We start from the raw sequence: 16169 nt of genomic DNA on the forward strand, positions 1-16169 counted from the left end.
TTTTGCTCTGTGGGTGAGCATGTGCGATAAGGCTGAAATGGAGGGGTGTCAATGAAAGTTTGGCGCAAATGTATTTTCTTTAGAGTGGAAAATTACAAGTAAACAAAACAATCCCCAGGAGTCTTATTTCTGCTGCAACTGAAATAATTTTTAAAATTTACTTTTTATTTATATGTGTGTTTCTGTGTAAGTGAATGCCCCATGTGTGAATGCCTTCGGAGGCCAGGAAGGGGCATCAGCTTGGAGCTGGAATGCACACAGTTGTGAGTCACCCTATGCAGGTGCTGAGAATCTGGTCCTCTGGAAGAGATGCAAACGCTGCTGAGCCGAACCCCAAGTCCTGGATTGATAAACGTAAACCCCAAACAGTTCAGCGACATGTTCCATAACTGTAGGTCACTGAATACACAATAAATCAATTTTATTTCATAATAATATTAAATTCCATTCATTGATTCATGTCATGTTGGCCACATGGAAGAGCAGCAACACGCTCACACAGCCAAGTTAAAGTACACTGAAATACACGACTGGACACTGTTCCAGAACCTGGCGGACACACAGGTGGCTAGAACGACGGGGCGACAACATGGTGGGGGGTTCTGTCCACAGTCTCTCAAGTCACGAGCACTCTGGAGTTTCATGGGCTCCTGTGAACCCAGAGTCTTTAGTGCAAAACAGGCAGGAAGGAGGACTCTGTGCAACTTGTTAAGCTTCCAAGGTTCCTTACCTGCCTGTGCTAGCCCAAGTCCTGGTCCAGCCTGCCACTTTATCGCCCTAGCCATATTTTGTCAACTTTTTGAGCCCCCTCAGTCTGGTAGGCTTAATTTTCAGATTCTTGGCCTATTTTGTGCCAGTCCTTTGCCGTGCATGAGCACCCTGTCTCTACCATTAGATACTCACCTCTCTGTCCTCTACCCCTCTGTTGCCCAGAGAAGGTGTGAAGATGGAAGCTGCTGCACAGTGTGCACCAGCCCTCTCACTGAGAGGAAGTCAGGGCACCAAGACCAGTCTGCTAGGGAAGTGGGGGAGGATTCATACCTAGGAGGCCCTTCCTGACTGCTGCTTAGCCTACATGGCTTCTGCCTTGTGCATGGGTGAGGACGATCTTGAAGCCACGAGAGTCCTCAAGGGCAAAGGCAGGGCACCCTGCAGCAGAGGGCCAGGCATCAGTCTTTCCTGGGCAGCTGCTGGGAGCCAGACCCTGGGCAAGGTTCTTCAGGGACACTCCCTTTGAGGACTTACTTCCCTTTTCTTTTAGTACTGAGGAACCGGAGGCTCAAAGAGATGCACTAACTTCCGCTGGTCATTTAGCTAGAAAGGAACCAAGCATGTCCTGCCTCCCAGCATCTGAGAACCAGAAAGGGGCTTGGAAGACAAGCCGTACCAGGTCCTAGCAATGGACTACATATTAGTGCTGCTTTTCAAGGGATCCAGGGAGCTTGAGAGAGAAAGTATGAGAGTGTGTGTGTGCTCGGAATAGTTGTGGTAGGATAAAGAGATGGTACCTGAGGCCAGAAAAAAGGGTCTCACCTGTCTTTCTCCAGTCTATGCCTTAGAGAGACTGGCCTCTAGACAGAGTCCCTGAGTTGTGGACAAACCACAGATGGGCCCAGCCTAGGGCTTGGAAAGGCAGCCTAAGCCACTCCAAGGCTCAGACCTTTCTTCAGGGCTACTCACCCATCCCTCTCCCTCTGCTCAGAGGAATCTGTAAGGCTAGGCAGCCAGGCTTTTCTTTCTCTAATGCTGGTGGTTTCCTCATCAGATCTCCGAGGCGCCAGATATCACTGGCCACATGCCCCTGGCCCATGCAGGGCCTACAGAGCAGTCCCAAGGCAGCTCAGGACAATTTGGTTCTCCACGGAGAGCAGCTGTCCTGAGAGGGGTCCAAGAGAAACTGCACTTTCCAGAGCAGCCTGGTTCCTAATTGCACTAGGGCAGAGCTCCACTGAAAGTCATGATGGGGAGGCAGAGAAGGGAGCACAGGTCAGGATCAGCCTGTGTTGGCTGGTTGAAGGGACTCTGGGGTGGCAGGCTGCTCTTCTCTGGCTTGTAGCAGGGTGACACTTCACACCTATGGGGTAGGGTAGTGTCAGAACAGGGCTCTGAAGGCTTTGGATGGGAGAGAAGAAACACCCTTCCCTGGGGCCACCTTTGCTTAGCAGAGTTAGAGCTGCCCCCCATTCTCACCTGACCACACTTTGTAGGACCTTCCTCTCATCCTGGTCCAGACATACCGCAAAGGGGCAGCTGCTGGAGCCGATGATCTGCACCTTGTCCACTTTGATGTGGGATGTACTGATCTGGAAGGGAGGCTCTAGTCAGGCCCAGGAGCCCTGGCCACACTTTGGCCACTTCCTTCCCCTAGAAGTGCCCTAGGAGCTGACTGGGGAGGGGGTGGGGCAGGACTGGCTGGCAGAAAGGGCTGGCTTCCCTGTCATCATCAATACGCAGTCTCTGCCTCTGAGTGGGGAGGAATCAATGCACCGCCCCCTCCAATCCAGAGACCCCGAAGTTCTCTGACTTGCGCCCATCCTGGCTCAGACTTGGTGATCCTGAATGACCATCATACAACCACGCAACCTTTTCATATATATGCATCCTCCGCAATCCACACCTGTGAATACCCCGCCCCCTCCGCCCCCGCAACCACACCCCACAAGCGCCTTTCCTTTCCCAGAGATCTCTTCTCTGCCTCTCACACTCACAATACTTGGTCACTTTCACATGCAAGTCCCACCCCACTCCTGCTGGGGCTGTGCGTGGGCGGTGAGGGAAGCCCTTACCTGGTTAAAGCCCTTTTTGGATTTGGGGTTCTGCCTTTTCAACACTTCGGTCAGGGTCAGTGTCAGCGCCTCCATGCTGGAGTCTGAGGGTCAAGGGGGGCTCAGGCCAGGCTCAGAACTTCCCAGCCAGCTCCCCTCCCCCGTCCCCAGTCATCCTCTCCAACCCGCTCACCTAGCTCCTCCGACTTCCTGCAGGCCTTGTTGAGGTTAACAGAGGTGCAGACCTTCTCTAGGTTGCTCCAGCGGCTGCGACCGCTGATGGCCCCCTGGAAGGCAGCACAGCCAGACCCTTCAGCCCACATTCCCAGAGCCTGATGCCTTGGGAGGATGTGGATATTAAAGGGTTACCTCTCAGTACCAAGACTCTGGGCCTAGCACAGGCTTCACTTACCTTGCTGTAGATAATCTGTAGTGTTAGAGGAACGGCTTCCCGGTCATCATCAATGCCCAGACGCTTGCTGCCCGGACCTGTGCCACACACATACAGTTTACTCTTTCTCCCTTCCAGTGTCCCTACTTCCTTGGGTAACCCCTTCCTCTGGCCTAGACTCTTTAGGGCCCCAACTCCCCAGGGACAGGATTTCTTCTGAACCCTTTCTGTAGTCCTTCCCCTGCCCCCTCCCCTTCACAGGACCTCATCTCTTACCACTCCCTCTTTTGTCTGACCCCCTCCTAACCATCTCCATAAGGGCCCCCGCAGTGCCCACCTGAAGCCTTGATAGCACGGGTGGCCGCAGAGTGACCCAGCTCCAGAGACTGAATGAAGATCTCTGTAGTTTTCTGTCCAGTGACGAATGTCAGCTGGAAGGGCAGGAGCGGAGCACATATATCAACATGGACCACTTGGACCAGCACAGGGGCTTCTGGGGTTGAGGGTGGAGTGCTGCAGGCCCAGCTGGCCACAGGCTGGGACCTGAGCCACGATGACCATGGCTACCAGGAAGTCTGGGAGAAACGGGAGGGCGTCTCACCTCTGTCTGATAGACTTGCAGTAACACTGGGCGGGCTGCAAATCGGCAGTAGTAGAGCAACATGTCGGCCAGGATGGGCAGCTGAGTGGCAGAGCCCTCCAGGGGCTGAGATTCTGTCTTCAGGGATTGCTGTGGTAGAAGGGACGTCGCCAAGTGAAGGAAGCCGCCAGAGGACGGGAGGCAAGGACGCACACAGAGGCAGAGAGAACAATTTGGAGTCAGAGAGAGAGAGAGAGAGAGAGAGAGAGAGAGAGAGAGAGAGAGGGGAATGAGAGGGAATCTGGAGGAAGTATTGGGCAGGGAGCCCAGGGTAGCCCAGCTCCACCTTACCGGGCACACAGACCTCCCGGGAAATAGCCAATGGATAGAAAGGGAGCTGACACCTAAATTCCTTTGTGCCTCTCTGAGGATCTGCCCCATTTGCCACAGTGGTCCCAGCTCTTGTGCCTAGCACCCTGGGTTCAGTCTCCATTCTGCTTCTTACATACCCTTCCTCTCACTTCTCAAGCCAGCCCTGATCCTCCCTCCATGGATTTCTCCAAAGCCGGAATCTTCAAAGTGAGTTGATTGACAGCAGCCGGTGGGCTCCGGCCCCTACCACAGAGTCTACTCACCTGACAAAGGACTTCAGGCGGGAGGTACATGAGGCCCAAGACATTGCGTTCATACCAGGGGTCAAGCACACCGAGGTAGTGAGAGATGTCATTAGTACTGTCCTCCCACGGGGCCATGCCAAGCTCCTGGGGAAAGGGACAAGAGTTATCCCCAGCCACATAGAAGGCCAGGCCATCATAGTTACGGAGCACAGGATTCTATCTGTAACCCCAAGCTGAGCGTCTCTCTGTCTCTAGAGAATTATGACATTCCACCTTTGTCATTCAACAGAACGTCATATCCATGTGCAGGACAGAGACCTGGAAGCAAGGGCCAGGCACAGGGCGTGCTCACAGTCACCGGGGATCATTCTGGATGATTTTTCAATCAGTACCTGGAACCTGCGCTTGTCTATTATTCCACTTCCCATCCCATTTGGCCCAAGGTTGGGGACATACTGCAGGGCTGGGGTGCCTCAAGGAGTCTGCAGGGAGTGGAGATGTCTGGCTCAGAGAGGATGGGCAGGTACCAGAGCTGGTTCCGTGGCTTCGCTTCACAGGTACATAGAAGAACTGAAGCTTGAAGAACCGTGTGAGGAGCGGGTGACTGTTCTCCAGCCTCCTAGAGAGGGGACAGATAGTGGGAAGTGAACCCATGGTGACTCCAGGACTCTGGGTAGGCTCCATATTCTATCAGCACCACAGTCATGCTGCTTAAAGAACGACGGCGCCCTGTTCCGGTCCTTACCTGAGCTTGCTGTATGCCCGAGCCACCTTCCCTGAAATTCGATCAGAGCCAAAGACTACAACCCGTAGTGTGGAAGCCTTGGGGTCCTCATCCCCACTGAGGAAGGGGCGGCGGCGCTGGTGGCGTGAGGGTGGGGCCAGAAGCCAGCTGGGTAGTTGGGTGCTGAGCTTGGGCTGGGGTAGAGAGCGGGAGCGCTGAGCCCTGGAGGGGAACTGGGTTGGACAGTCCAAGGGGTTGCAGAGGCTTCCTGCCCGCCGCAGGGGCAGGGTTGCATCTGAGCTGCCCTCCAGGCTCCGAGAGTCCCTCCGCAGGACCAGCTGGCTGGTGCTCTTCAGGAGTTTATAGATCCTGTTGAACTTACGGCCAGGCCTGCGGGGACCCTGGCGATGCTGGTTACCAGTCTTCTTGGGGCACTCTGAGGAACTTTCCTCAGTGTCCTCCACATAGCCACTGTCCACGCCATCCGAGAGGCCTGAGACAAAGGTGGTCAGGACCTGGCGGGACAGCACTGGCCCTGAGGCCTGAGAGGAGGTGAGCAACAGAGTGGAGTCATGAGACACCAGAGAGCTGGTGGACAGTAGCGAGTCCCTTTCAGCACAATCCCTGTCCATCTCCAAGTCCTCCTCTTCCTCCTCTTCCTCATCTCCCAGGACCCCTGGCTGCAGCAGTTCCTGTTCCTTGAGAAGGACTTCCTGTAGGATGTCTACAGGGAGACAAAGACAGTGTTTGGGTTGGTGTCTTTGAACCCTTGAGGAGGGTGATGAGCTCTGAAAGAGCCCGAGATGTTTGGTGCAGGGGTATCGTGCCCCCCCCCCACCCTCTAGGCTTACGGTCTGTGCTGAGAGAGGGCCCAGAGGACTGGGAAACATTCACAGGTGCAGGATCAGACAGACAGGTGGCAGTCTGGGACCAGAGCCCTTTCCCCGTTGTCCCTTACCAAAGCTGTCCTGGTTCCAGCTGTAGGTGTAGCATCTGGCCACAGGGATGGGGATCGTGTGGAGTTTTCCAGGGTTTGCAGTGTCTGTAAGAGCAGGGAAGACAGGAAGAGGGACTGGGAAGGGGCCTTGTAGAACGGCCAGCCCAGGCCCCTGGCCTTACAGAAGAGGCCAGAGTGGGAACAGTACAGTTAGGAAGCCACAGAGCCGAATAGGCTGAGACAGAATGAAAGCTGAGGTACCTGTCAGCTACAGGGCCCTTCTTTAAAGAACTATGGAAATGGCAGACCTTTCCTAACTATGTGAGCACGGACAAGTCACAAGCTCTGAACCTCATTTTACTGTCAGCCCAGGGGTGGAGAAAAAACAGAAACATTTAAAAGGTATGCTTGCATGTTTTTGTTTGTTTTTTGTTTTTGTTTTTGTGTCCCCCCACAAGACAGGGTTTCTCTGTGTAGCCCTGGCTGTCCTGGAACTCGCTCTGTAGACCAGGCTGGCCCCAAATTTGGAGATCCACTCACCTCTGCTTCCCAAGTGCTGGGATTAAAGATCTACCCCACCGTCTGGCTTGCACTTTTGTTTTGAGACTAGGTCTCACTATATGACTGGCCTCAAACCTATAAACTTCTTGCCTTGCTGTCCTGTGTACTGAGGTTACAGGTGTGTGCCCCATCCAGGCTCCTTAAAAGGTTGATTGGGGAACATGGTACCTGAAGCTGCCAACCAATGCTCAGAATCTATGCCACCTGACTTCGATATGAGTGGCAGGGACACCTCTAAACTAACCTCCTTTAGAGTAAGATGTGACTGTGATGTAGGTGGGCCCAGAGACATGTGCAGAAATAAAGAGAGCATCCTGATGCCCTCAGTGAGTTCTGTTCCTCTTGTTAACACGATGGCACCCCAGCCTTGTATTTGCCCATAGGAGCTCTGCCTGGGGACCTGAGGAGCACCCAGATGCTGAGGAGCCTGGCCACGGGAAGGCTCCGTGGGGCAGAGCTGCCAGGCCTGCTGGTGGCATACTCTGGGTACCAGAGAAGATGATGGGGAAGTGGACAGAGTTGTCCCCCAGCCCTCACCTAAGATGCCAGGGAAGCCAGCTTTTTCTCCCACTGCCTTCAGCTTGGTCCGGAGCCACTGTCGGGCCTCTGCTGCATCCCTAATGCCTGATGCCAGCTCCTGGGCTTCCGTAGTTTCAGTGAAGATGTCTTCAAGCTCTTCTAGCATCTTGGACTAAAAGTACAGGAGGAGATAAGGTGTGTTCCTAGCCTATGGCCCGGCTACCTGACTCTCCCAGTTCTCAGAACCTGACCAAGGGCAGTAGTGGGCAAGCTGCTCCCAGCCTCCTCACCTTCCTGGGGCTTGGGTGCCTAAGGAGCCAAGCCACCCTTATTCTACTGCCTTTCTATGTTCATTTTCAAAGGTGGGGGGGGGCAGAGAGAACACTGCAGAGTGAGAGGGATTCACACCACTTATGTACACAGAGTGGTGAAGGGTTATTCATACAACACAGCTAACTGATCATAGAGCCAGGAAACACACACACACACACATACACACACACACACACACACACACACACACACACACACACACACAGCCTTTGTCCAAACTCATCCCCATTCCCACAGATGCTGGGCACCACCGCCCAGTCCAGTGCCCAGGACAGGGCTACATTCTGAGATTCTGGCCAGGACCCAGCAGTGTATCAGGGCCAGACCTGCAGCCGCACCTAGCAGTGCCACTCGGGGTTAGGGAGGTAGCATATCTTCTTTTGTTTGTTTTGCTTTGTTTTGTTTGTAGACAGGGTTTCTTTGTGTAGCCTTGGCTGTCCTAGAACTCACTCTGTAGATCAGGCTGACCTTGAACTCACAGAGTTCTGCCTGCCTCTGCCTCCTGAGTGCTGGGGTGAAGGCGTGCTCCATCACTGCCTGAGGGGGGGGGGTCCATGGTCCGTACCTGCAGTTTGTGGTGCAGGCTAGGAAGGTCACAGTGGGCCCCAAACGTGGCCTGGAAAGCATGCAGGAGCAGGGTGATGTAGGTGCCACGTGGTGACTGTCCAGGTGCACTCAGCTTGTCTGCCACAGCGAGCAATTCAGCCTGTACCTCAACCGGGTTCAGCAACAGCACAGTGCTGGGGACACAGAGAGCAGACTATGGTGCCTGTGGGGCTCAGCTCCATTCCAGGGCTCCTCACAGGACAGCAAAACTAGGCAGTGACAGCAGCTGCCTGGAAGGGGCTGGGGGCACTGCATGTCCGTTTCCATGGGGGAATGCTTATGATTATGCTGGAGTGTTTTGCAGGTGGAGCTTTCAAAGACTCTTTCAGAACTGAACTTGAGGGGCTGGAGAGAAAGCTTGGCAGTTAGTCGTGTATAGCGCTCCTGCAGAGAACCTGCATTCCCAGCACCCACATGGCAGTTCACGGCCATCATTAACCCGTGTCCAGCAGATTGGACATTTCTGACCTCTGCAGGCACCTGCACAAATGTACCTATAACCCCTTACACACACATACAGAACCACAAACAATTAAAAATAAATATTAAAAAAAAGTTTTAAAAAACTGAACTCAAAGAGCTCAGTTAATAGAGTAATTATCTAACATGCACAAAGCCCTGGGTTTGATCCCCACATAAACATGTGGTACATGCCTGTAACCCCAGCGCTTGTGAGGGAGGGTCAAGAGGATTAGAAATTCAAGGTCAACCTTGTCTGCATACCAGTTTCTAGGCTAGCTAGGAATACAAGAGATTCTTCCTCAAAAACAAACAACAATGAAACCCTGAACTTTACTTTTAAACCTATGTTTCACCTTAAGTTTTATTTAAGACAGGATTGTGCTATGTATTCCAGTCTGGTCCATGACTCTCTGCCTTGATTTCTACAGCCATTTATTCCTATGGGAAACTTGAATGAATACAAGTTATTCACAAAAGGAATGGTTTGAAGCCAGGTGATTTGAAGTTTGGTGACTGTGTTTTCAGGGGAGAAAGACCAGGCCTGCCACGGATCATCATCATGTTACCTTGGGTAACATCTGCCCAGAGGCCTCCATCCGAATCCTCCACTTCCGGGGGCATCTTACCAAACCAGCCCAGAGGCATCAGGCCTAGCTTGGATCTGAAGTATAAAGGCTGGGCCACCTCTCCCTCCCAGCAGGACATCTGGGGTCCTTGTGGTGTCAGTGTTCAAATGTCTTTGCTATGGAAACTTTCAAACACATTCAAATATTAAGAGAGTCATGGAACCTTTCTCATTTCTCTGTGGGTTTCAGAACCTCATAGTGTTAACCCACAAGGGCTGTAGCAGAAGTGGTCTGGACCTGCTCTCACTCTCAGGACCCCACAATGCATCAAACTCCAGGGCAAAGAGGCACCAGGGAGGCAGGGTTCCTGCCAGGCTATAGGTGTCTGTCTGCCCTGGAGGGAGGGAGCAGGTCAGAGCACAGAGACAGACAGGCCCTATTCATCAGAGAGACTGGTTTGGTTTTGATTTTTGTCTGTTTGTTTGTTTTTCTCTACTCAGAATTAAAACGAGGTAAGCTGAGGCCCTGCTGAACTTGGGGTCATTCCTTTCACAGATATGTGCTGAACCCCACTGTTTGCAGGACAAGGATAATGGAGCCCCTTCCCTGTCCAGCCTGGTTGTTCTCAGTTTGTTCTCAGACAATGAGAATGAGGACATTTTCCAACCCAAAGCTTTTCCCAGTAATGTCGGTGCTTCAGTTTCCCTATTGGAGAATATATATGGATACTTATGAACTGTTTATTTCTGGAAATTTCCGTTTCATATATTTGGAGCATGGTTGGCTCATGGTAGTGCTGAGGGGCTGGAGAGATGGCTCAGTGGTTAAGAGCCCTGGTTGTGCTTCCAGAGACCCAGGTTTGATTCCCAGTAGTCACACAATGGCTAATAACCATCTGCAATCCAGTCCTAGGGGATCTGACATCTTCCTCTGACCTCTGCAGGCACCAGACATGCACATGGGACACAGATATACATGCAGGCAAAGCACCCATACACATAAAATAAAAGCAAAAGTCTTAATTTAACAAGAGAATAATGCTCAGAGTTCCAGTACATAATGACAAGGTATGGGTGGTCTTCAGGTCTCTGAAAATACCTTATTTACTTATTGAACTATTTATTGCACACAGTCCTTCTTACCCAAGGTCTTAGTTGCCCGCAGTCAACCATGCTGCAAACATACAATGAAAATTCCAGAAATAAACAATTTATAAGTTTAAACCTCAGGCAGCCCAGTTCCATTCACTGGAGACCCGAATCTTCCTTCTGCCTGGCATATCCACCCTATACATGGCCTGCCCATTAGTCATTAAGTAGTCTCAATGACCAGAGAGCCACTTAAGGCACTGCAGGGGTTGTGTTCAAGTGATCCTTATGCTTCTTAATAATTTAACCGAAGCACATGCTGGCATTTGGGACATGCCAAAGAAACACCAAAATTCTTGTAAGTGAAAGTTCTTGGCATGTAGAGGGTTTGATATTATCCATGGCTACAGGTATCCATGTATGGATAGGACGAGATCTACTGCAGGTAAGGGACTAATTGCCCAAACTTCCTGTCCTTTCTGTTTCTTAGTATCTGCCACAGGCTTTTTGTTGCCTCATTTTAAACTTAGAAGTGTTTCAAGTGCCTAGAGCTGTGTGTGCTCAGCGGTGTGTGTGTGTGTGTGTGTGTGAGAGAGAGAGAGAGAGAGAGAGAGAGAGAGAGAGAGAGAGAGAGAGAAGAGAGAGAGAGAGAGAGAGAGAGAGAAAGAGAGAGAGAGAGAGAGAGAGAGGGACAGAGAGATGCAGAGAGAGGCAGGACAGGGGAGGGAGACAGGGACGGAGAAATAGAGGGAGGGAGGGAGAGAGAGGTCAATCCTGGATCCCTGGGTTTCTGACACATCATAATTGAGGTATCATGGCTCATTGGTTAAGAGCACTGGCTGCTCTTCCAGAGGTTGAGTTCAATTCCCAGCAACCACATGGTGACTCATAACTATCTGCAATGAGATCTAGTGCCCTCTTCTGGCCTGTAGTCATGCATGCAGGCATAATAAATCTCACAGACTTGCAATCTTCTGTCTTACATGTGGGAATTGCAGGTGTATGACACCATGCCTGGTGTAAAGTGTATTTAAAAAAAAAAATGCAGATCAAGAAGAATGTGGAGAGCACTGTTTTAGTGACAAGACACCATGGGAAAGGTCCTTGAGTATGGCCAAGTCACATCCTGACTCAGACACTAACTTGGCCTCCCTGGCCTCTAAAACTAGAGATGAAGAATGTGATGTGTGCTGGCTCACTTTTAGACTCTGAAGGAAGAGGACTGGAGAGATGGCTCAGCAGTTAAGAGCAGCTTGCTGCTCCTACGAGGACCCGGGTTCAATTCCCCCCACCCAGCCATGCACAACCATCCATAACTCTGGTCCCAGGAGATCGGATACCTTTTTCTGGCCAGTATGGGCACAGATATCCATGGAGACAAAACACTCATAAAAATAAATATTAAAAAAAATCAATCTGAAGGAAGACCCTAAGCCTGGATAAAGGAATTGAGGTACAAAATACCAGCATGGATATGGTGGTCCCTTATTGGTTGGTGACTGGAAATGTGTAGCAATGGGTGCGTTCTGGATGCAGGGGGATGGCAAAGGTGGACGGCCCTTGCCCTGGTTCTCCCTCCCCCAAGAACACTCACACGGTAGAACTTCGGTGGCTCCTGATGGGCAGGCCCTGCTCGGCTCTCACTAGCCGCTGGTAGGAGATCCCTGTGAACAACACAGAGGAGAGGGTAGGTGGCTTAGGTCCCAGACAGTCCTCTTGGGCTCCCTACAAGCCTGGTGCTGGACAGTCGGGCTAGGAGTAGCCCAGGAGACTCCAGAGGAGCTTTAGCAGACAGCTGTTGTTTGTCCTTATGCAAGTGCTGTGCTTCTGTGGACTAGTGACTCCAGATATAACATACCCTGGGGCCTCAGCCTCCCCATCAAAGCCATTCAAGTCTCTCCACTTTGTCTGGGCCCCAGCTCCAGCTAGGGAACAGACAGCAGGAAAGAAAAGGATGTAAGTTAGAGCCCTCGTTATTGTGGCTCCTCCCCATGACCTTGGGCAGATAGTCCCTGAACCCTGGTCCTCAGTCTCTCTGAAGAGACAGCAAAAGTGACACCTCTGTAACTGCTCATAGCTGAGTCCCAGGCCCACTTGAGATGCACCAGCTTAGCCTTTCTGGGATGCAGAGCTTCAAGGGAGGGAGAACTCAGGTCCAGGAGGCTGCCAAGTAGTCCCTAGACCCTTGCACAGCGTCTCTCATGCCAGGTGTCTTCCTGAAGCACGGAGGATGTGTGGGCCTCCATCCATCTGCCTCCACACTCAGCCTCAGATTAGTCTGTCAGCGCCCCCCCCTCTACCTGGCTTCCCATGCCACCTTGGGGACCTAGGTCTTGCCCAGTGTCTGCTTTTTCTGAAGCACAGTCCCCATCACAGCCTGCCTCCCTTCCTCCCCTGTGACTTCACCCTAAAAGGAAACAATATCCAGAAATAGTCAGAAGGAAGTCCCTTGTGGGGCCCAGGGCACTCCTGGCTGGGACTGAGCTGAGGAGTGGAAGGGAATTCCCCTTGGATGCAGGAAAGCCAAGAGAGCTATAAACAAACACAAAAGGCCATGGGTTTTGTTTAGTAAATGACAGGAAATTACCAATCCATGCTCCTCTAACTTGGGACCTAATTGCTTTAATTGTAGGCCTTTTGTGTGATATTTGGTTTCTGTAATTGTCACGGATGCCAAGGTTAGGTCTATTTCGCATCCTTCAAACTGGCTTCTATTCCATCCTTAGAGTCTAAGGATTTGGGCTGCCATCTAGTGGCCATTCCTATACATTGCAAAGATAAATTAAACTGCCACACCTTCGCCAGTGTGACACAGCATAGACCAATGTTGTTCTTGACGGCTGTACACACAGACAGGCAAACAAACAAGTCTTCTGTCGACTTTATTTCCGTGTGTGTGTGTGTGTGTCTGCATTTCTGCATGTTTATGGGGCCCAGTCATACATATGCATGTGCACACAATGTACAGTATATATGTGCACTTGTGGGGACCAGAGGTTGGCATAGGGTGTCTTTCTCAATTGCCCTCCACCTTATAAATAGAGGCAGGGTCTCTTACTTGAACCCAGCTTGCCTTAGAGATTCCCTGCCTTTGCCTCCCACGCACTGGGATTATAGGTAGTCTGTCAGTCCCTCCCAGAGGTCACATGGTGCTGGAAGGCAGAACTCAGGTATTCATGCTTGTATGCCAAGTGCTTCTCACACAGAACAGCCCCTTCAAAGCCTTTTAAGTGAGCATTCCACTCCCTAGGAGCTCCTCATCTTCACTCCCAGTTCTGACTCTGTTGACCTAGGATGGACAGTCAGTCACACTGCAAGCCATAAAGTCCCTGAGCTGGGGGACAGAATGTAACGCTCCTGTAGCTTGTACTTACTGCATATAACTGCAGCAAAACTCTGCCGACACCAAACACAACACAGAGTGGGTAAACACTGCGATGGAAAGACAAAGGAACTATAATGTACAATGTTAACTAGTCAATCAACATCGTTTGACATAAGTTGCTGCTTTTAAATATCATTTAAAAAAGATTATATCCTACTTTTCTATTGTGTCTGTGTGTGGGCAGGTGCATATGTGGGTGGGTAGGTGCTCTGGGAGGCCGGAAGAGGGTGACAGATCCCCTGGAATGTGAGTTAAAGTGGCTGTGAGGGCCCCAGTGTGAGTTCTGGGAACTGAGTGCACATCCTCTTGCTCTTTATTGCAGAGCCACCTCTCCAGCCTCCATCTTAGAAAACTGAGCAGCCTCCAGAGTCCAGAATGTTCTCCTGCTGGGTGGGGCTGGTAAATGGTGGAGCTTAATCTGCTTATTCTCTTGATGTGGGTTACTCATCCAGGTGATTGTCTCCGACTTGGATAAGCAATTGGGTGCTATAAAATTAAAACGTTGCCTCTTCCAGGTGAAGACCTATTTTTGGCCTTTTTTTTTTTTTTTTTTTTTTTTTTTGCATAGGCAAAATGCATATAAGGGAAACCATAAAGGTGCTCAAGTTTAATAGAAATGCTCGTAGCAGTTCACCTGGGCTGTTGGCCATAAATTCTTCTGTGGCGCTAGTTTCCATATACCGAGGGGATTTTGAATATCCAGAGGGAGTGCTGAAGCTAAGCAAATGTTTCAGAGGCATCTATTGAGACGACTTCCCTGGAATGGAAACTTGGTGAATGACTCTGGTATGGGACAGTCTCCCAGGAAATCAGACTTGGCTGTACTTCCTCTTAATCTGCCATGGCTTTCCTGTGATTCTCACCTTAGAACAGCATTTGCAGTGGTCAATGCAGCTCAGTGGGAAAGGGCACTTTCCACCAAGCCTGATGACCAAAATTCCACCCCCACGACACACATGCTGGAAGTAGAGATCTGACTCCCAGCTGTCCTGTGACCCTCGACGTGTGTGCACCAAGGCACACATGCCCACCACCACCCCTACACAAAATAAATAAATGTGGCTTAAAGCAGAATTCACAACTTCTCAAGAACTCTTACTTTTCAAATCCTAAACATGAATGTACCTAGAAGCACTAAGTCCCTGTTTACACGTGTCAGGACTGCCATCAACCCCTCCGTTCCCAGCAGCGGGCACTGTCCCTGAGAAAGTCATTCCTGCAACTGCCCAGCTGCCCCCAGGCCAAAGAGAACAACTACAGGCCTCTTGTCATTATCCTGGAGACTTCTCTGAGTGACCTGCACAGCCCTGGAGAACCTCCCTGAACAATTCCTTCTTAAATCACTTCCCACGTTGACTGCTTTAACTTGTGCAAACTCAAACCACCTGACAATAGTTAAGAACGCCACGAAGAAGGCACTGCCAGCCCTTTAGCAGGGTAAGGATGAGGTGGACCACGTGGGAAGAATTGTCCCAGAAAAGATAGTTATCCTAGTCATGTGATCCCTAGTCCCTCGGTCCTCACCTGGGGCCTTGAGCTCAGCATCGATGAAGGTGAGCAGCTCTTGGCAGATGCTGCAGTAGGGGACTGGCCAGGTCAGGAAGCAGTGGTAGGTGCTGGCTGCCTGCAGAAGGAGGTCTGAATCCGGTGGGAAGTGTGGGGTCTGGGATGGAAATGGGCCAGTAAGAAGTGAGTTGGGCAAAGAAGAGCTCATTTATATTCCAGAATAGCTTCTGCCCCCTTCTGGAATACCCCACAAAGGACACACATCTCCTGGGAGCATATGGCCCAGGGCAAGATCAGGGAAAACTGAACAACGCATGGACAAGATGGTGCCCAGGGTGTCTCTATAGCAATGGGCTTTGTTTTCATCCAGCACTTGAGGCAGCTTCTCTGAAGAGCTGTCAGCTCGGGGGGGGGGGGGGAAGGGGGGAAGGTCATTATAAACAGTGCCACTGCTTCTACTCATTTTGAGGAACCATCTTCAGCACATATGCTACTCGCATGCAAATATCCTCATGAGATGCAAAATAGTCATAGTCTTCTGGTGGACTGGTGGACTGAGTTCAATGTACAAGCAGTCATTTGGTTCGCCAGTCTGGTGAACCCCAAGGCTGATAACAGGGAAAGCTGGTCCCAATGCCATTTCTCATGACCATGCTATGACACAGTTCCTCATGGAAGCCTGGAGATGCCAGGCACCATGCAACCATCTATAGGGACTAGAGGCTTCCTCAGGTGGTGGCATGAAGAGACCTGAAGGTCGAAACCCATCTCAAGTGTCATCGCTCCCAAGTTTCTCTGTTTATCCTTAGAGCTGTGAGGCCTGTGGCCCAGATGAAGGCCACTCCTCCCTCTCTCCCCTCTCCCCCCTCTCCTCCCTCTCAGCTCCTAGCCCACCTGGACTTACACAAAGGACAGTGGAATAGAACAACAGAGCCAGTGGGACGAGGAGGTCGTAGGTGCCTTTCTCTTGGACCTGCGGAGATGACAGGGAGGTCAAGGTCTCTCTGCCACTGTGCAGCCTTCCTTCTCTCTCACAACTATTGCTTGAACCCTTCCACAAAGTCCTCCCTTGCTGCTCCACGGCAGTGGGTCCTTTACACAGGACTTTGGGAGGCTGAGCTCTCTGGGG

At 51.3% G+C, this 16169-nt stretch overlaps 1 protein-coding gene across 2 annotated transcripts in view; it reads right to left on the bottom strand.

Moving 5' to 3' along the window:
• Positions 1 to 407: 407 nt before the first annotated feature.
• Pik3r5 (phosphoinositide-3-kinase regulatory subunit 5) overlaps positions 408 to 16169 on the bottom strand; it is a 59612-nt gene continuing 43850 nt past the window's right edge. For both annotated transcript variants that reach the window (XM_051180343.1, XM_051180344.1), the window contains exons 4-19: positions 15945 to 16013; positions 15059 to 15197; positions 11744 to 11813; positions 7993 to 8167; positions 7113 to 7266; positions 6036 to 6119; positions 5099 to 5801; positions 4810 to 4972; positions 4372 to 4497; positions 3758 to 3886; positions 3494 to 3587; positions 3178 to 3254; positions 2959 to 3052; positions 2787 to 2869; positions 2191 to 2303; positions 408 to 2074 (exon numbers count right to left, since the gene is read on the bottom strand). In XM_051180343.1, coding sequence (XP_051036300.1) covers positions 1933 to 2074; positions 2191 to 2303; positions 2787 to 2869; positions 2959 to 3052; positions 3178 to 3254; positions 3494 to 3587; positions 3758 to 3886; positions 4372 to 4497; positions 4810 to 4972; positions 5099 to 5801; positions 6036 to 6119; positions 7113 to 7266; positions 7993 to 8167; positions 11744 to 11813; positions 15059 to 15197; positions 15945 to 16013 — 2415 coding nt within the window. In that variant the 3' untranslated portion in view covers positions 408 to 1932. The remainder of the gene's footprint in view (positions 2075 to 2190; positions 2304 to 2786; positions 2870 to 2958; positions 3053 to 3177; positions 3255 to 3493; positions 3588 to 3757; positions 3887 to 4371; positions 4498 to 4809; positions 4973 to 5098; positions 5802 to 6035; positions 6120 to 7112; positions 7267 to 7992; positions 8168 to 11743; positions 11814 to 15058; positions 15198 to 15944; positions 16014 to 16169) is intronic.

The sequence above is a fragment of the Phodopus roborovskii genome, unplaced genomic scaffold, assembly GCF_943737965.1.
Source record: "Phodopus roborovskii unplaced genomic scaffold, PHOROB, whole genome shotgun sequence".
In the NCBI taxonomy this organism is placed as follows: domain Eukaryota; kingdom Metazoa; phylum Chordata; class Mammalia; order Rodentia; family Cricetidae; genus Phodopus; species Phodopus roborovskii.